This window comes from Crocodylus siamensis, chromosome 4, assembly GCF_052110815.1.
Source record: "Crocodylus siamensis isolate JL-2025a chromosome 4, ASM5211081v1, whole genome shotgun sequence".
Taxonomy (NCBI): Eukaryota; Metazoa; Chordata; order Crocodylia; family Crocodylidae; genus Crocodylus; species Crocodylus siamensis.
The window spans coordinates 213,353,185-213,372,232 of NC_143398.1; the positions used below are offsets into that span (position 1 = coordinate 213,353,185).

Here is a 19,048-nt window from a genome sequence, read left to right on the forward strand (position 1 = left end):
AACCAGGCTCTTTCAACCAATAAGCACATTATCTGTTACTAGTCTAAATAATCATTACTCTAATTATAAAAAATGTTTTCAAATTACCTGGCCACTGGAGGTCAGGTAATCTAACTCAACTCACATAGTCTCAGATCACATTAAAACTGATGAACTGCTAACCATGGGAGGAGGGAAGAGGGGACAGTGCTCATCAGAATCCTCCTCTTTGTTCAGAGCAACATATGATTTTGGCCTATGAGAGAGAAACCCAAGCCTTCTAATCTTTAATCTGGCCCCGGAACAAGATAAGAAGACTTTTTGGTATTTTTCTACTGCAAATCAGGTAGAAACTGATATCACAATAACTAGTCCTTTTATTTCAGCTCTGCTTTAAGATGACCTTGTAACAAAGAGTCTCATGCCTTCAGAGGCTGGTTACTTTTCCCATTGAGATGTATAAGGACAGATGAGCACCCATTATTTCAACATGAATAAAAGTTTATCATTTCTGTCCACTCGGAGCTTTCAGAATATTCCGTAAAGTTTCTAAAACCTGCCCTAGAAATTACATTAAAGTAAGTAAATTATACAGCTCTGAGAATTGTGTGCTGTGTTATGTCCATGTCCTTCTATTAGGCCTTAGTTTATACTTCCACATGCAGGCAAGGTTTATAAATAAGTATTTCATAAAACTAACATCTTTAGTCTATATTGTGCAGAGACTGTGTGCATCTACACATTAATATGCTTTAAGTAATGTGCATTAAATGTAGTAGCTCCATTGTGAGGTACTAGAAAAATGCAAGTTAGGCTATTTTAATGTGCATTAGCTAAACAGTGTGTTTTTCATGATATTTTAATGTGCATTAAAATAGGCTCATGAGTATTAGGACTCACGTAAAGACCCACCCACCGATGGATTTTAGTTAATGCATTAGTGTGAAATTCAGAGCAGATGGAACAGAGCAAGTGACAGTGGGTAGGGAAAGGTTTTTTATATTAATCTGATTACTGTACTATACGATATTTAAAGTGGGTGCCTTCAAGAAAAGAAAGGGTGGGACAATGACAATAAAATTATGCCTCATTTTTGTTCTAGGTTCAGAGTCCTTCTTGGATGCAGCCTCAACCATACATTATGCAGCACCCTGTAAGTTCTTATACTTCTTCTGCTGTGAGTCCATGTAGAGGTATAGAACACTTTGTAGCTTTTGGAGTATTTCATACCATGGCAAATGGATGAGGTCCCATTGTTTTTCTAGCATTTTGATTTTTCCAGTTTCAGACCCCCTGCTTGGGAGGAGTTTGCGATTGCTTAGAGTTGGATCTGGGTCAGGAATGTTGTTACTACAAATTTTAAGTATCTCTTCCTCTACCACCAGGAACTAGTTCCGTCTCCCTTCTGACACTCAGAAGAACATCTTGCTGTTAGTCTTACTTTATTCTCAGGAAGCAGGAGTGAAGGAGAGTATTTTTTTCTCACTTCACTCATGAAGAATAAAGTCAGCTACTAGAAGACTAGTGCAGTTCACATTAAAGGGCACCTGTACATGTGCAACAAGGCTGCTTCAATGTGGTGTAATTACCACACTCCAGCAGACTCTGGCATCATGTGTATCAGCACCCTTGCACTGAAAAATGGTGGCGGGGGCACTTCAACTAAAGCTAGTTCGACGCTTTAATCAGCTTTCGGAGCCACTCTAATTAAAGCACCCCATCCTTTCCTCCCATCTCCCGAGCACATGTATAAATGCCCAAAGGTACAGAAGGATTCAAACAGCCTAGAGTAGTGGAGTAGTACTTAGATGTTTTCAAGTTGGCAGGCCCATGGAAAATGCACCCTAGAGTACTGAAGGAATTGGCTGTGGTAATTACAGAGCCACTGACTGTCATCTCTGAGAGCTTATAGAGATCATGTGAGGTTCCAGATAACTGGAAAAAGGTAAATATATTAATCTTTAAGAAAGGTAAGAAGAAAGAGGATCTGGAGAATTACAGACCAAACCGTCTGACTTCAGTACATGGAAAGATCATGGAGGAAGTCATTAAGAACACTAGAAGAGAACAAGGTGATCAGGAACAGCCAGCATTAATTCATCAAGATGATTTATGAGGAAAGGCTGAAATAACTAGGATCACTTAGTCTAGAGAAGAGAAGACATGAATGGGCATTTGATAATAGTCTTCAAATATCTTAAGGGGGATCATTGAGTGGAGATTAGACTACCCTTTGTGGCTGTAAGGAACAGGACTAGTAATATTGCCACCAGCCTTCAGCAGAGGAAATGTAAATGGGATATTAAAAAGATTAGCATTTGGAGGAAGGTTAACCATTGGAACAGGCTTCCTGGAAAGGATGGGGAATGGAATCTCTATCCCTGGAATTTTCAAGAGCAGGTTAGACGGACACTTGCCTGGCTTCTTGTAGTCAAGAATGATCAGCAGGGGACTAGACTGAGGATCTGAGGAGGTCCCTTCCAACCCTACTTTCCTATGATCCAGAGTGGTCATGGACGTTTACATGAACAACAGACTATTAAGGGTAGGGTAATGCTAGTTTCCTACTTATGTGAAGAGCTCTGAGAAGAGTGAGGCCTTCTCCTGAATAGGATAAACACAGACTGTGTGTTCAAGAATCCAATGTAACGAGCAGTTACAGTTATCAGTGCAATTTGCTGTACAGTGCACAAATACTTTTTTATGGTACTGAAGGAGGTCGTGTATAAATGTACATGTAGAGAGATATCACATATGTGGTGATACTAGTTATGTGAACTGTAGGTCCAATTTTTCAAATATTGTAGCAGAGATCCCAAAAAGTTCAGACTACCTAATTAACAAAAGCAAAATACATGGTGTGAGAGAAATGGCTTTATAGGCAGTTATTTAGGATGACCTGCATAATTGATCTATGGCTTCATCACTCACAAGTAATACATGGTACCCCATATTTGTAGCATCTTGGTGCCTCCCCTGTCATATTTCCCCTCATCTAAAACTGAGTGTCATTGTGCCTCAGAATGACTACGTTCTTTGATACTGACATGTATATATAAATGATTCACGCTTTAATATATGCACTGTCATGGGTAAAATGCAAGTATATTTTCAAATCTAGTGCGGAAATTGCCTTGACTTTAATTAACCTTCCCATGCAGGCTATGAAATGTAAATCCTGTTAGCAAAGCGGTTTCTTCATGTGCAAGGTCACAAAACAGTATTGAACCGTTACACCCTCTCAAATGTTCAGTTGATACATTTTTTCTAATTGTGCATTTCTTAAGAAAGACAATCACTTTATTTGACTTTTAACCAATGTGGAATTTTTAAAGTAAGGAATAAACTGGTAAATTATGTTGTGCAAACACACCTGTAATGGAGTGTTGTGCAATTAGAGATTCATTTTACAGGTGTGTAATTCTAGCTGGGTGAAATGAAAGATCTAGTTTCCTGACTTAAGTTTGGTTTTGGCTTCTGCAGCAAGTTGTGATCTTTCACTTGTTTGCTTTCCAGAGAAGCTTGCAGTCTGCAGAACAGGAAATTCTTTCAATGTTTGATATGCCTCTGACTCATTTCATCTACAGTGGTCACATGGATGCTTTTCTAGCTGTACTCAGTGCTTTTATTTTTTTTAAGACCTGTTATAAAACACCAGCTCTGAGTGCATGATAATGTTTCTATTAATTTCAGCCTAAATCAGCTTTCAGCCACACACATGCAAGTATACTATATTAAATGAGCTGTTTTTATGGGGCATTTTACATGGAAAGTAACCTTTCTGTAGCCATCAACCTAAATTAACCCTAAGCATTCTTAAAAGTTTCCAAGGCACCAGTATTATCTGCTCATTTAGCAACTTCAAGTGCTTCAAAAATGCTTCAGAAATGCCTATATGAGGATTATTTAAAAACATGTGATAACAGTGTAGTTAGCCTGCCTTCTGTCTGGCTTCAGATTAACATGGCTAACTATCTCTCACTGTCTGAAACATAAATATGTGCAGCCAAACAGTCATGTGCATCATTACAATTATCTTTCAAAAGACAATGACACAAACATTATTTTTAAGCTTCCATTCCTAAAAGAAGGAACACTAATTTTTAAAGCTTTGCAAATACTTTCATGACTTGAGCTCAGATATGGATTAACTTTGAAATTCAAAAATTGGATTTGTATCTGATCAAAATGACTTTTCAGTCAGCCCTTTCAGCAGATCTCACAAATGCAGCTATGCATCAGATAATCTTGTGTCTCAGAAGGTAGTTATGGAGCTATTCAATTCCCATGTCAAAATGTGTGCGTATATAAATCGGGTATCAGGGCATAAAGATATATTGAAATCTTTAGGATCTCTTTTGGGACTGTTTACCAGTGGTTAAAGAAAGCTCTTAGTATACCCTTGGAAAGAGAGCCCCTAGTTAACTGCCCTACCCAGAAAGAAAGGAAATTGAAGTCTACACAGTCTAATTCTTAAACATTTTTTTGTCTTCTTTAGGGTGCTGTATTGACTCCCTCCATGGATCATACCATGTCACTACAACCTGCATCAATGATAAGCCCTCTGACACAGCAAATGAGTCACCTTTCCCTAGGCAGTACTGGAACAGTATGTGGCAATTTTAATACAAAACAGTTTATACAAAAGGAAAATATTATGCCTAGATTATAGTATATGGCCACAGACAGGTGTTCATTTCCCTGAAATGGTTACTGGTAGAAAAACAGCCTGGGCAATAAGTGTGTGCATGTTTTTCAGCCCCTGGCTGGAGAGCTGGACGGGTGAGCTGTCCAGCCTGGGAGCAGTAGAGGGCTGTTCCCTGGGTCACCCACCTTTAGGGAGCCCAGTACTTGATAGCCTGTCCTCTTCTCTGCCTAGGAAGGGGGCAGGCTGTCAATAGGCCATCCCCTGGCTTTTAAATTGCCATGTGTACAGTCCAAATGGGCTGAATGTGGGGTAATTTAAAGGTAGAGGCACAGGGAAATGGGGTTTGGGAAAGCCTCCCTAATCCCAGTTTCCAGAACCCTGGCTTTTAAACTGTGACCCATGCCACCCAGCTTGGTGTCATGGGTGGTATGTAAAACGCATGGGGCCAGGAACCTTGGTGAGAAGAACCTTCTTGGTTCCTGGCCCTATAAGCCTTGAAATCAGCTTCCTCACCACCCAGTTGGGCATCATGGGCAGTCTTTTGAAGTCCATGGGACCAGGAACTGCAGTGGGGAGACCTTCCCTGGCCCCTGGCTTGGAAACACTGGGAGTCGGTAGATTTTGCCCCACCGTCCCCTCCAGTCTCCTCCAGCATCTCTATGGAGACCAGTGGTCCTGGGCCAGTCTCCATGGAGATTTTGCCCACTCCATTCAGTGCCCTGGGGTGCCCAAGCAGCCGGACCAGGGCTGGTAGCAGGGCATGCACTTGCTCCCAGGAGGGGCAGTGAGGACTGCTGGAAAGCTGAGACCCTACCTACCTTCCCTGGTGGTTGATGTTGAGCTGGGGCTGGATAGGATCAGTTGCCCCCTAACTTACCCCCCACCCAGCTCACCTCATCCAGACTTAGAGTGAGCAGCCCTCCAATTAATTGTCCACTCCTGTTCTACTGGGAGAACTACGATTCTTGGTAGAAATATAATGCCTGTGCATAGACTCTATTTGCGACTTAGTAGTTTAATAGTTTGGTTTTTGTACATTTTTTTTTCCTAAAATAAATTATAGAGTGCCATCTCCTCATTGTAATACAAATTATTTGAAGCAGATCACTGATTAGACAGGTTAATGCACTAATGTAATAATATTTATTGCAAATAAATAGAACAGAGCAGGTAGATGTGGCCCAGTTTAAGCAATTTTTTATTATAGAACTGGGCTCGAGGCAGAATCAATAGCCTTGAGCTTCCTACACAAAGGTCAGTTTTGTAAATAAGATTGTATGATAAATTTTCATGGTTTCATAGATTCTTAGAATGTAGGCTGGAAGGAACCTCGGAAGATCATTGGGTCCAGTCCGTCTGCACCAAGCAGGAAAGACAACTGGGGTCATTTGTCTGACCTGCCTATATTTGATATACTAAAAACCTCTTTAAATCTGTTAAGTTGTCTTCAGTGTTATGTCTAGAATACTAGATAGTAAATTATGAAATCAAGAAGTGCCTGCATCAGTTCATTTCTTACAGATTATTAAAGACCCAGGCGATGATCATTCTTGCTCACTGTTGATGTAAAACAGATTTAAACCACTGACCTAAAGGACTGCCATGAGCTGCCTGGTTGGATATATATTTCTAGTCCTAACAAGCATATGTGCACTATATTAACAAGAACATGTGCACTTTACCCAAAGAAGCTTGGGCTCTTAGCACTTCTAAAAAATAAAAACATATGCCCTCATTGCACTTCTGTAAAGTAGAAAAGTATTATTCCCAATGTTTATAGATTGGGCACTGAGGCATTGAGAGATTAAGAGACTTGCCCTAAATGATTGGTAGAGCTTGTCCCAACTCACCAATTTCTTACCCATAAGATCATCTTTTCTTACTAGGCATGAACTGTCAATAAAGATCAGAAGGAAAACACTTAACCTCTTTGTCTCTGAGGCCAAAGTTGAGTGTCTGTAATAACACAAGTGGTTAGAATATACCTTACCTTTCTACACTGTTTATTGATTTTGGAGAAAGCAAGCTTGCTCTGAATCTTTTTTCCTACAGAGTACTCACTAGCAATAAAAATAATATACTGATTAATTTGATATATTCTGAGTAGTCTAAAGTTTGCATCAGATTTTATCTAAGATTAATGTATTGTTTCTCTCTTTAGTACATGCCAGCCACAACAGCTATGCAAGGAGCTTATATTCCCCAGTACACACATGTTCAGACAGCAGCTGTTCCCGTTGAGGTAGGTACCTTTTATAAATGACAGGCTATTACAATCACAATTGAGAAACTTGTTTTTTGTTGAAAAATTATTCTGATGACAACCTTACATCATGCCTTGCCTTTGAGTACGATGTAATGTAATAAAGCTAGAAGGGCATTATTTTCAGCTTTTGGGACTACGCCAAAGGATGCTTGCACTTCTAGTAAAAAAAATTCCTACTAAGCAGGGGTGCAAGCCAGTCATGGTTAACTTGTGAAATGCAAGTGACTCTTACAATTCCATGGTAAGTTAACCCCTCATTTGGTCTCTCTCTGGATTGGATGGACACCCTTTTTTAGTTGAAGGCCTATAACTCTCAGGACAGAATCTCCAATTTGCAAGTATTATTTATCCATCTATTGGAGTACAACAGAGAAGATGTGAAACATTTTAAAAGAGCAGGAAGTCAAGATATGTACTGCCAAACCTTTCCTTGAATGAAGGCTTAAGTAAGCCAGGCCTGGCCCCAGTGCTTCTTTGGCATTGGTGCTGGGTAAAGCAGACTGCAGGCTCTTACTGAAGTGTCATATGAAGGTATCCAAGCTAACTCACTTACGAGGAGCAGTATAGCCACTTGATAGTGCTTTGCCGAGGCTATTGTACCTTCTTAGTGGACCGTCATGCAAACACAACCATGCTGTGTCTGTGCTGGTTCAGGTATCTTTTCACATTACCATACAATGCAGTGTAGACAGACCCGCACAGTCTGACTCGGTTCCATATTCCCCTTCTTCCCCTGAACCTAGGTGGAATATTGTGTGCATTTCTGGGCTCCACATTTTAATAAGTATATGGAAAAAGTAGAGCGGATCCAAAGGCAAGCAACAAAATTGATAAAAGGGACTGAAATGCAAGCTTTGTGAGGAAGGTTTGGAAGAGTGTGGTACATTTAGTCTGGGGTAAAAGCAATTAAAGGGGAGGTGCTGTAGCAGTTTTCAGATACATAATAAGCTATCAAAAAGAAGTTGGAGAAAAACCATTCTCCCTTGCCACAGATGATCTGACACAAGTCATGGAGAGAAGCATGGGTTTATTACCACAAAATATTTAAATTAAATCTAAGAAAAAACTTCTGAACTGCAGTGACCATAGAAAAATGGAACAGGCTGCCCTGAGAAGTGGAATTTTCTTCACTGCAGGTGGTCAGAAATCGGATGGGCATAGTTCTGGGATGGTGTAGACATAGCACATCCTGTATCTCGTGTAGGTAGTTGGACAAGATGACCATTCCACCTCTTGATTCTGTTTTTGTTTGGAGGCACCAGAAACCAGGCAGTACTGTTTATACACCTTACGCAGCATGGAAGCAGATTTCCAGCAGTGTTCATCATTTTCTCCATTAAGCACTGGCAATTGACTTAAAAATCACTCCTTTGTTCCTGAGGGTATGCATTAAGAGCTACCATTGGAATTAATCCTTAGTATTCCAGACAGCCAGCCACATCAGCCTGAGCTATGCACACGGTAGTTCTAATACGGAAATCTACATCCTTCACACTAATTCAGAACACAAGGGGTGGCTTGTAAGGACTCACAAAAATATTGCAATTTATTCACCTACCTTTTCTAAATTTCATAGATTTTATAGACATTAGGGCTGGAAGGGACCTCGGGAGATCATCGAGTCCAGCCCCCCCCACCCAAAGGGCAGGAAGTCAGCTGCGGTCATAGGATCCCAGCAAGATAAGCATCCAATTTGCTCTTGATGGTGTTTAATGTAGGTGCTTGAACCACCGCCGATGGAAGGCTGTTCCAGACCTTGGTGACTTGGACAGTAAAGAAATTCTTCCTTATGTCCAGCCTGAAACGGTCTCACAGTAGTTTATGACCGTTCGATCTCGTCATCCCTTGGGGTGCTCTGGTGAACAAACATTCCCCCAGATCCTGGTGGTCACCCCTGATAAACTTATAGGTGGCCATCAAATCATCCCTGAGCCTGCGCTTTTCCAGGCTGAAGAGCCCCATGGCTCTCATCCTGTCATCGTAAGGTCTGCTTTCCTGACCTCTGATCATGCGCGTGGCTCTTCTCTGGATTCTCTCAAACTTCTCCACATCTTTTTTGAATTGTGGAGCCCAAAACTGGACACGGTACTCCAGCTGCGGCCTCACCAAGGCTGAGTACAGGGGGAGAAGGACATCTTGGGATTTGCTTGAGAAGCATCTATGGATGCACGCCAGCATTTTGGTCACTTTCCTAGCTGCAGCATCACATTGCAGGCTCATGTTCATCTTGTGGTCAATGATGACCCCCAAGTCTCTTTTTTCCATAGTGCTAGCCAGCATAGCACTGCCAAGCCTATAAGGATGCTGCAGGTTTTTTTTCCCAAGGTGGAGGACCTTGCATTTTTCGGTGTTAAACACCATCAGGTTCTCGTCTGCCCATTTGCTGAGCTTGTCCAGGTCAGCCTGGATCACCCGCCTATCTTCTGGCGTGGATGCTTTGCCCCAAAGTTTGGTGTCATCGGCGAACTTGGCCAGTCCACTCCTGACTCCAGTGTCCACATCATTAATGAAGATGTTGAACAGGATGGGTCCCAGGACAGAGCCTTGAGGGACCCCACTGGTCACAGTGCACCATGATGAGTGACTGCCATCAATTACAACCCTCTGGGTCCGACCACGGAGCCAGTTTCCCAGCCAGCGGATCGTGGTGGAGCCAAGGCCACAACTGGCCAGTTTGGCCAAGAGGTGATCGTGGGATACCAGATCAAAGGCTTTTTTGAAGTCAAGATATATGACATCAATCTCTTCTCCTTTGTCCAGGTGATAGGTCACCTGGTTGTAGAAGGAAATGAGATTGGTCAAGCAAGACCTACCCACAACAAACTCGTGCTGGCTATCCCTTAGGATGTTGGCATCAGCCAGTTCATTAAGGATGGCCTCTTTAGTAAACTTTTCTAAGATCTTCCCTGGGATAGAAGTCAGGCTGATGGGGCCTATAGTTAGCCGGATCCACTTTCCTCCCTTTCTTGAAGATAGGCACCACATTAGCCTTCTTCCAGTCTTCAGGCACTACACCAGAGCGCCAGGAGCTCTCAAAGATCCGTGTCAGGGGCTGGGCTACGATGCTCGCCAGCTCCTTGAGTACCCTGGGGTGCAGATTGTCAGGGCCGGCTGACTTGAAGGTATCCAGCTTCTCAAGGTGTTCCTTCACGAGGTCAGCGTTTATGGAGGGTAGGGGATCCCCATCACCCGGATCTCCCTGTCCCATAGCAGGCATGGGCGTCCCATGGGACTGATGAAAGACTGACGCAAAAGTACCCATTTAATAGGTTGGCTTTTTCCTGGGCGTCAGTTGCCCCATCTGGTTCAGCAGGGGTCCAGTGTTGTCCTTGCTTTTCCTCCAGCTCCCCACATATCTGAAAAAGGACTTTTTATTGTCCTTGATGCTCGAAGCTAGTTGGAGTTCAGTTACAGCCTTGGCTTTTCTGGTTTGCTCCCAGACCAGTGCAAAATAATCCTCCTTGGAGGTGAATCCCACCCTCCATCCTTTGTAGGCTGTTCTTTTTAGCCTCAGGAGGTCTGCTAGGTCCCTGGAGAGCCAAGGGGTCTGCTGTGCCCTCTTGCTACCTTTCCTCTGAGACTTAGCTTGTGCCTTGAGGATTGCTCCCTTGAGGAGCAACCACTCTTCTTGAACTCCCCTCTCCCTGGGGTCATTGTCCCTTAGGGCCTGACTGACAAGCCTCCTGAACTTGTCAAAGTCAGCTTTCCTGAAGTCAAGGACTTCTGTGTTGCTGACTGACTTGCCAGCTTTACAACGGATGGTGAAGGTGATCAGCTCGTGGTCGCTGTCACCCAGCTTCCCATCGATCACTAGGTTGCCGATTAGGTCATCCCCAGTAGCCAACACCAGGTTGAGCAGCGCTTTACCTTTCATTGGCCCATAGACTTCTTGAGTCAGGTAGAGGTCATCCACGCACGAGAGGAAGCTTTGCGACTGCTCGGATTTTGCTGAGAGATCCTCCCACGAGATGTCCAGGTAATTGAAGTCACCCATGATAACCATGGTCGGAGCATCCGGCCTCAGCCAGTTCCCGGGCAAACTCCTGGTCAAGTTCAGGACTTTGGGTGGGAGGCCTGTAGTAGACTCCCACTGTTGTGTCCCCTGTGCTGTGTTCCCCAGAGATTTTAACCCAGAGGATCTCCAGTCATCCACTGTGGTCGCCAGTATCAGCTTGCAGGCGCATGTAACTTTCCTTAACATAGAGAACTACACCCCCCGTCCCTTTTATCTACACGATCCCTCCTGTGCAGGGAATAGCCATCTATACCCGAGGTCCAGTCATGGGTGGAGTCCCACCAGGTCTCCATTATCCCTATGATGTCATAATTATTTGCATTGAGCAGGAGGACAAGCTCCTCCTGCTTATTCCCCAAGCTCCTGGCATTTGTGTACAGGCAGGCAGGTGTCCCCTTGGGGGCTCTTGCCTTGCCCACAGATTGTACCAGGGCTGGGGCAGGCGTGGGCTCCCTTAAGTGCCCTAGCCGGCTGGCTTTGCAAGGGTTGCTCAGTGGGCCAGCAGTGGCAGTAGTCCCCCCGTCCCCGAGCGGGCTTAGTTTAAAGCCTGGTGGAGCAGGTCAGCCAGTCTGGCTGAAAAGAGCCTCCGCCCCAGGGGAGGGAGGTGGAGGCCATCTCTTCCCAGCAGCTCGCTGCCTCTCTTGCCAAAGAGCAGGCCGTGGTCATGGAAGCCAAAGCCTTCCCGATGACACCAGTGCCACAGTCTTTGGTTGACTACGTGGATCCTCTTCTCCCTCCTCAGCCCATAGCCCAAGACTGGGAGGATCACCGAGAACACCACCTGTGCTCCCAGACCCTTTAGTCCCGCTTCCAAATCCCTGTAGCGCCTCATGACCTGGCTTGGAGCACCCAGAGCTGTGTCATTGGTGCCCACATGAATAAGGAGCATAGGAGAGTGGTCTGTGGGCTGGAGGAGCTTTGGGATCTTCTCCGCAATGTCCCGGATGCGGGTCCCTGGGAAGCAGCAGACTTCCCAGGCTAAGGGGTCGGGGTGGCAGATTGCCCCCCTCAGTCCCCCTCAGGATGGAGTCTTCCACAACAAACACCTTATGTTTGGTCTTGGAGAGAGCGGGGGCAGTAGCTGTAGTTGAGCCTGTGTTGCCTGTGGGAGCTGGCAACTCAACAGGTTCTGCTGGAGCAGCAAGAGGTGTGTACCTGTTGCTAAGCTCCAGTGGGGCAGGGACCTTGGTGCAGTGGGCCTTAGGGCCCTTGACCACCTTGGTCCATGCCCCTGACTGGACAGAGTGGGAGGTCCTGGAGTCCTCCTTTGTTCTGGAGGGAGACCATGGTCTACCCTCCAGCTCCCTGGGGAGAAGGGCCTGGCAGTAGGAGTCGATCTCCTGCTCACAGCCCCTGATGGCACACAATCTCTGGACTGTGGCCTCCTCCAGCTGGCGTGCCAGAGATCCCAAAAGGGAGCAGACCCCACGAGGAGGTGGTCATGCTCCCAGCCGCCAGAGCCTGATAAACGGACAGGCAGGCCGCGCAGCCGGGAGCCAGGGGCTCCGTCTGCGTGGAGCCCGGAACCACGGGCTCCATCTGGGTGGCCGTCTCCTAGATGCCCGAGGGGGCGGGGGGGCCGCAGAGCCCAAGGGGACCCTCGGGGTGCAGCACTATGGCTGGGACTGTCTACCCTGCGGGGTTCGCAGGCAGGGTCTCGGGCCCTCCTGCGCTAACTCGTGCCGACAGGCAAGCACGCCTGTTTGTGCAGCTCTAGTCGCGTGGCTCCCTGGGGGGCTGAGCGAAGTAGGGGCCTGGGCAGGGCTTGACCGGGCCCGGCTCCACTCAGCTGCCTCCTCCCATTCAGTGGGGGGTTAACCCCCTCCCACCACGGGCCCTGCTTGCCCCTGGCTGTGCTGGGGATTGGCGGGGGGCTGTGCGGCTGCTGGGGGGTTCGGGGGAGCGGGGGCAAGGCGGGCTTTCACCTGTGCATCTCTCACTGCTCCAGAGCCTAAATATGTAGTCCTAGTTTGTTAATCATATCTCATTGTCTAATTATCACTTCAGTGGTTTGGAAAAAGGAAATATACATGATCATTTTATGTTTAATTAGAATTTTCAACATAAATAGAAATAAAGGCCAAGGTGGCAAGTGATTTAGGTTGTCTCAGATTTGAAGTACCTAATTTGAGAAATCCAAAAAGAGCCTGATTTTTAGAGGAGATTTTTTACAACTTTTTGAAGAGCAGGCTCATAGAATTGCCTCTAGCTGTACAATAAAAAAGGCATCCAAAAAATAATTTAGGAAACCTAGATCCTAGCTAGTATTGCCTGACTTTGTGTCTCAATTCCTTTTTTTTCACCCTCTTTTGCAGGAAGCTAGTGGTCAACAGCAAGTTACAGTAGAGACGTCCAGTGACCATTCTCCATATACGTATCAGCAAAATAAGTAACTGTGAGGTAGGGGCTTGTCCTGTCAATATAAAAAGAGATGAATTCAAAAGAATGGAGTACGTTTAAATGTTACAATATGCCGTATACTGCATTTAACCATGTTACTTGTATAATACTAATACTTTAAAGCTAAAATCAAAAGTCAATTTAGATTTTGCAAGAGTAAACTGTTAGTCAAGTGAAGGCTTCAGGATTAGACCATTAATGAGTTTTCTGCAGTAAACAACAAACTAGGTTGTTGGGTTTTTTTAGCATGGTAAAACTACTCCACCATAGCTCAGTCATTTTGGCTTCATCAGTGCATCTGTGGATGGTAACATGTATACAGAGAAAAAACTTGCAGCTGCAACCCCAGGGAGAATTATACTGTTAAATTAATCCTTGGATTCTAAGGATTTGGAAGTGGCTTTCACTGTGAAGCACAAACCCTACCCCAGAGGAATGAAGCACTTGGATTTCCCAAGGAAACTCTTGCTGAGTTTTCTTTGCAAAGACTCCATTCCTTTCTCTTTTACCTTAGAAAAGAGCAATCTGGAGAAGAATTTGTGCAGTAAATACTAGTTCTGGTCCCATTCTGAATTTGTCTCGGAGCTGGTTATTTTATTCCTTTTCCTGGAGCATGTGACACACATTCCTAATTGTGTGTGCCTTCTTTACATATATCCATTTATAATATAAACCTTTCCACATAACACTGTGCTTTTTCTAGGTTGCTAACATAAAAAGGTTGTTTGCAGCCACCACTCCAACTTTCCTTTCCTTCCCTCCAAGCTTCCAGAATTTAGTTTTTCTCTGACTCATCTGCTTTTCCCCACTGGATACCATACATTTTGATTGCATAAAATTTTATGAAGTTTTGCAAGCCTTCACACTGAAAGAACTTCATTCTCACACAAACTGTATCTCCTGCTTCACTGTTTCTGTGAGAGCTTTATAAAAATGTGTTTTTATAGGCCTCATAACACAAGCTCATTAGAAACCTTCTGGACGCAGCAGTTTTGTAATTGTGCAGTTTTAAGAGTTTCTCTTCACATGACCTTCTCAAAAAGAAATCCCATGTTCCCACTGCAGATTCATATATGTACCGATGCATACATTTCATGATTACCTTTGATTTTGCAGGTCCAGTGTTTTATGTGATAACATTGCTCTCATTCCCAGTATCCAGATAAGAATTTCTTATATATTCAAGAAATCTAAAAATTGTCATATAAACAAATGCCATGTTCTGTATAGTTGACCATGCCTGATTGTACTTTACACTGGCTAAATGCTGCCCCACAAAATACCAACGTAATGGGCTTGTGCAACCCCACCATTCAGGGGAGCTGGGAAGATGGAATCCTCACCATCTCCGTTGCTCACGTGTTCAGAGCTCTGGTTCCCAGCCCCCAGTTCTAGGCTTCTGGCAGATGGATAGGCTATGTCCATCTCCTGCGTTGTGGGCCTGTGGAGGCTGCAGCTTTTCCTTCCAAACAGTCATCTGTGGCACACCAGAAAGCAGAGTCCCTTGGAACCTCTTCATGCCCTGCCCCTACCAAGAGATCAGTGTCCTTTCCGTCAGTGTGGGCCCTTGCATGTTCACAGAGCATAGGAAACAGCAGTTGGCCTCTGGTACAGATCAAACATGTTACCTGGCTTATTTGAGTCATATTATAATAATCACTTTTGCAAACACTGAGCATTCCCCATAAGTCAGTCATGCACAAATATAATCCCTTAGGAAGCACTCTAAGCAGTATTCATATGCACTGCAAGTCTATATGGTCTCTAAGTGGTGAATAGGGCTGGGGTAGTTTAACATTGCTGAACTGATTTGTCTCAGCATACTGTCTGATTTGTCTCTCAGGAGTGCAATAGAAGTAGTTGCCTTTTAAAAACAAAACAACATTTGACAAATGCACACTGTTGTTTGTTCTCCTAAATTGAAGAATCAGTTACCAGGGTTTAAGTGTTACAGGCAAATGATAGTGTTTTAATTAGGCAGTGGAACATATGAAAGTTTTGCCTCCAGAATAATTGGCTTAATCTAGTCTTGGTGTATGTGATAAAGCAGTGCCAAATATCTTTCAAAAAATTGGCTAAACCTTTTCTTTTTCATTAACTCAGAACTATTCTTTTAAGTACCCTTGGCATTATAAGTTCCAGTTTTTATATATAAACAGTGCAATGGGCACTTAAAAGAATAGTTCTGAATTAATGGGGGGGGAAATATATATATATATAGTGTGTGTGATTTATTTCTGTGGTCACTGAAGCAGACCATTTTATAGATCTATAAAATGAGCCTGCTTCTTCGGTGACCACTGAAAAAGGTTTTCATCAGTTTTAATAAACATTAAAGTATAGTACTCAGTTGAGTACAAGATTGAGCTTACTCTCCTCACTTCATATGGCAGTTGGTCACTTTTTAAAAATCCACAGAAAAGTAGCTTAAGTACAGGATAAGGCCCCTAAATCTTCAGCATGCAAAACTCTCAGACATCAGTGGTATTATGTGTGTGTTCGCATGTGTGCACGTGTGTGTGTATGCCCATGCATGCACATATGTCGAAAAAAGAGGAAAACTATGGTACAAGTTTGCAATTTGTCAAAATTTGGACTTGGGAGATAGCGCCACCCATGTTCATCCCAGGTTTGCTCACGTGGACTCATTTGGTCTTAAAATTGTGTTTGAGATACAAAACAATTTTAGTTCTTAGAAGTCTGTATCAGAAGAATGAATTCAAAATGGCTCTCTGCTCTAGCTCTGACCTTTCTCTGTTGCAGATGTCCAATGTTGACCTTGCCTGGAGAAGGGTGCAAAGGCTGAAACAATCATGGATTTTACCGATCAATTGTGCTTTAGGAATTATTGACAGTTTTGCACAGGTTCTTGAAAACGTTATTTATAATGAAATCAACTAAAACTATTTTTGCTATAAGTTCTATAAGGTGCATAAAAATCCTTAAATTCATCTAGTAGCTGTTCCCATGAACAGGTTTATTTTAGTAAAAAAAAACTTTTATCAAGTGTTACGACGCAAAAAAAAAAAAAAATCAAATTTCTGGGTATGCACAGATGACCATGAAGACTTATTCACGTGCATGACAGAATTTGTGTTTTGGTTTATTTTTATTTTGTTTGTTCCTTTTGTTTTTTTCGGTTTTTTTAATTGTATGAAATGGGTTTTCTGAAGTTTAAAATAGTAAAACATCTAAGATGATGTTCTGTGCTTGCAGTGTGTGAGTGTTGCTATAGTGCAGTGTTGCAGTTATAGTGTCTGTTCTCTTAGCTTTCTGTTTTTCTTTTAATGTAGTGTGAAGTGTCTTATCCTTTTCTATAAATTCCAATTTGCCTTAACTCTTTCAATGCTGTAGCTGTTTCAGTAAGTAGTCCAAACTAATGGTGTAGAATGCTTTGACCAAATGAGCTGGTCTATTATGCCTTGTAAAACAGCAGCATAGGGCTTTTAAAAGGTAGTCAATAAAAATTGCTGAAAATTTGGCTTTTTTAATGTGTAGTAGGTGTTTTTAATGATTTTTCACATAATATGTAAGGTAGTGAAATGCAAGAGGGGAAAAATGTTTTGTGTGAAACACATTTTCTGACTGGGGAAATTTTAATAGGATAAATTGTTTGTAAGGCCATATGCCAATAGTTTCCTCTGGTAGTTTGAATGATTTAGGAACTCTGCTGTATGATGCAATGTAAAATCTTTTTTTGCCTTTTTTCAGAAACTAACTTGATGTTCTAGTTTTAGCGTAGGTAGGCTGGGGAGTCTGGGGTGGGGATATCACAGAATGTTTTTGTCCTTTCTTTATACTAATGATAGTGCTTTAGAATGATGATTGTGCTGAGACCTAGCAAACAGAAAATTTGCTATTACAGCAAAATGGCAAAAAGCTAAAGGACTCGTTTTCAAATATAAGCTGAGATGTAAGTAGAAGCAAAATTGATTGGGTACTAGCTCTCTATAGTAGGTAAATAAAAATAAAGACTTGGCACTTTTAAAGGTAACTTTACCAAAGAACAAAGAGCCAGTAACCAATAATTCTGATTTGTCTCAGCATTACGTCTTCTGTACTCTTTATTTTTGCCGGACCAGTTTGCGGTTAGGAGAATGTGCCTTTTTTGTACATTTGCATTTAGGTTTTATAATTTTAATTGATGTATGGACACAAAAAGCATGAAGGAAGACTTGGATCCAAGCAGTGCCACACTTTACATCATCACTACAAGTGTTAAGTGTAAAGAAAACCAATTTTGAAACTATGAAATTCCTGATTCATAAATACACAGTTATTTGTACTTTACATATTAGATAATTCACTGCTATTAAAGCTCTTTTATTACAATTGCATATGTTTTAAATCAAATGATAAATTAAGTTGTCTTCCAAAACTGTGTACTTGTCTGGTCAGCTGTATATGATCAGTTATCTACCTCAGAGTTTATTTCCTTTTGTATTGGGACAGGTTGCTGGCCCTCCCTGTTTCCACAGACCAAATCATCCTAGCTCAGGAGCTAGGGCTAAGCAGTTCTTTCTTTCAAGTATTTTTTAGTTTTAAATTTTGTGTGAACATTGGAGTATAGATGTCGGTGACATTTCATAGTTTCAAAAGTAAATTGCTGCTCTGAGAAGTGTAGATTCTAGTGAATTACATAGTCGTAAGAGATGTGTTTTTGTTTTTTCTTTTTTTAAAAAAAGTTGTGGTATTATTGGTTCTATGCTCCCTGGAATATTACTGCTTTGTTAAAAGTCCAGACTTCCTGCAGCACCTTCCCTGTATCTGGTCTGTTTCCAAACCTGGATCTCTCACTACTTGATATTTTTGCATTAGTCAAAACTGCAATATGATAGCTGTGTTAGAGGGAGGGAAGAGCTGCTGCTAGAAGTGTCTGAACTAAGTGCCATACTCATTGTCTGGGTAAGATTTGGGAAATTTAACCTCTGTACATAAAGAAATAATCAGTTACGTAAACATCACATAGTAGACAGCCATTAAATTATAAAAAAATTAATTTATGAAGAAAGACCTTTTGTACAGATTGAAAAAAAAGATTTTCATAGAGATATCTATATGATCAAGAGAGTTAATTTTTTATTTTTGTTTTACTAGTGCCACAAACTTGCCAGTGGTAACTTATTTGTCCGGTTCAAGATAACTCTGTAGTTTTGTTTACTAGGACTTGTTGTTAAACGCCAAAAGACATTTTTGAACTGTACATTTGATTAGATTGTTAGCTTTTTTCTGTTTTATTTCTTTTGAAAACTTTTGAATAAAAAAGATCCAAAAAATGAAAATGTTCTGGCTTCTTTTTCATTATTCCTTCTTTATATTTGTACTGTGCTGGTTGGGATGGGGGAGGAGAGGAGCCCAAACAGATCATTATAGAACCTCAGGGCAAATGCTGTTCCACAGGTTTAATATTTAAATCTCTCTAAACATGTTTCTCTCTCATGCTGCTTAAGTTTTATTCCTAATAGGAAAGCATGGTACAAAAGTAGACACATTCATGGTTTTTCAGGGGGTTAAATCAAATACTATATTTACTTAAATCCAAGATGATTTTGAATATAAAATGATCCCACCCCACCCCACAATAATTAGGTCCTATACATAGAAAATTATATTTATTTATAATTTTGCACGTATAGAATCTTAATTACTGGATTGTTGTCTTAATTTTGGCTGTTCACAGGCATTTACTTAAAGGTGTTATAGGATCTATTCCTTAACAATTGTGCCTCTTGCCATGCCA

At 42.4% G+C, this 19,048-nt stretch overlaps 1 protein-coding gene across 5 annotated transcripts in view; it reads left to right on the forward strand.

Moving 5' to 3' along the window:
* The window catches only part of RBMS1 (RNA binding motif single stranded interacting protein 1), a 208,102-nt gene extending 189,512 nt beyond the window's left edge, over positions 1-18,590 (forward strand). For all 5 annotated transcript variants that reach the window (XM_090045624.1, XM_090045627.1, XM_090045622.1 and 2 more), the window contains exons 10-14: positions 1,082-1,132; positions 4,478-4,588; positions 6,789-6,869; positions 13,224-13,308; positions 16,072-18,590. In XM_090045624.1, coding sequence (XP_089901750.1) covers positions 1,082-1,132; positions 4,478-4,588; positions 6,789-6,869; positions 13,224-13,301 — 321 coding nt within the window. In that variant the 3' untranslated portion in view covers positions 13,302-13,308; positions 16,072-18,590. The remainder of the gene's footprint in view (positions 1-1,081; positions 1,133-4,477; positions 4,589-6,788; positions 6,870-13,223; positions 13,309-16,071) is intronic.
* The last annotated feature ends 458 nt before the right edge of the window (positions 18,591-19,048 follow it).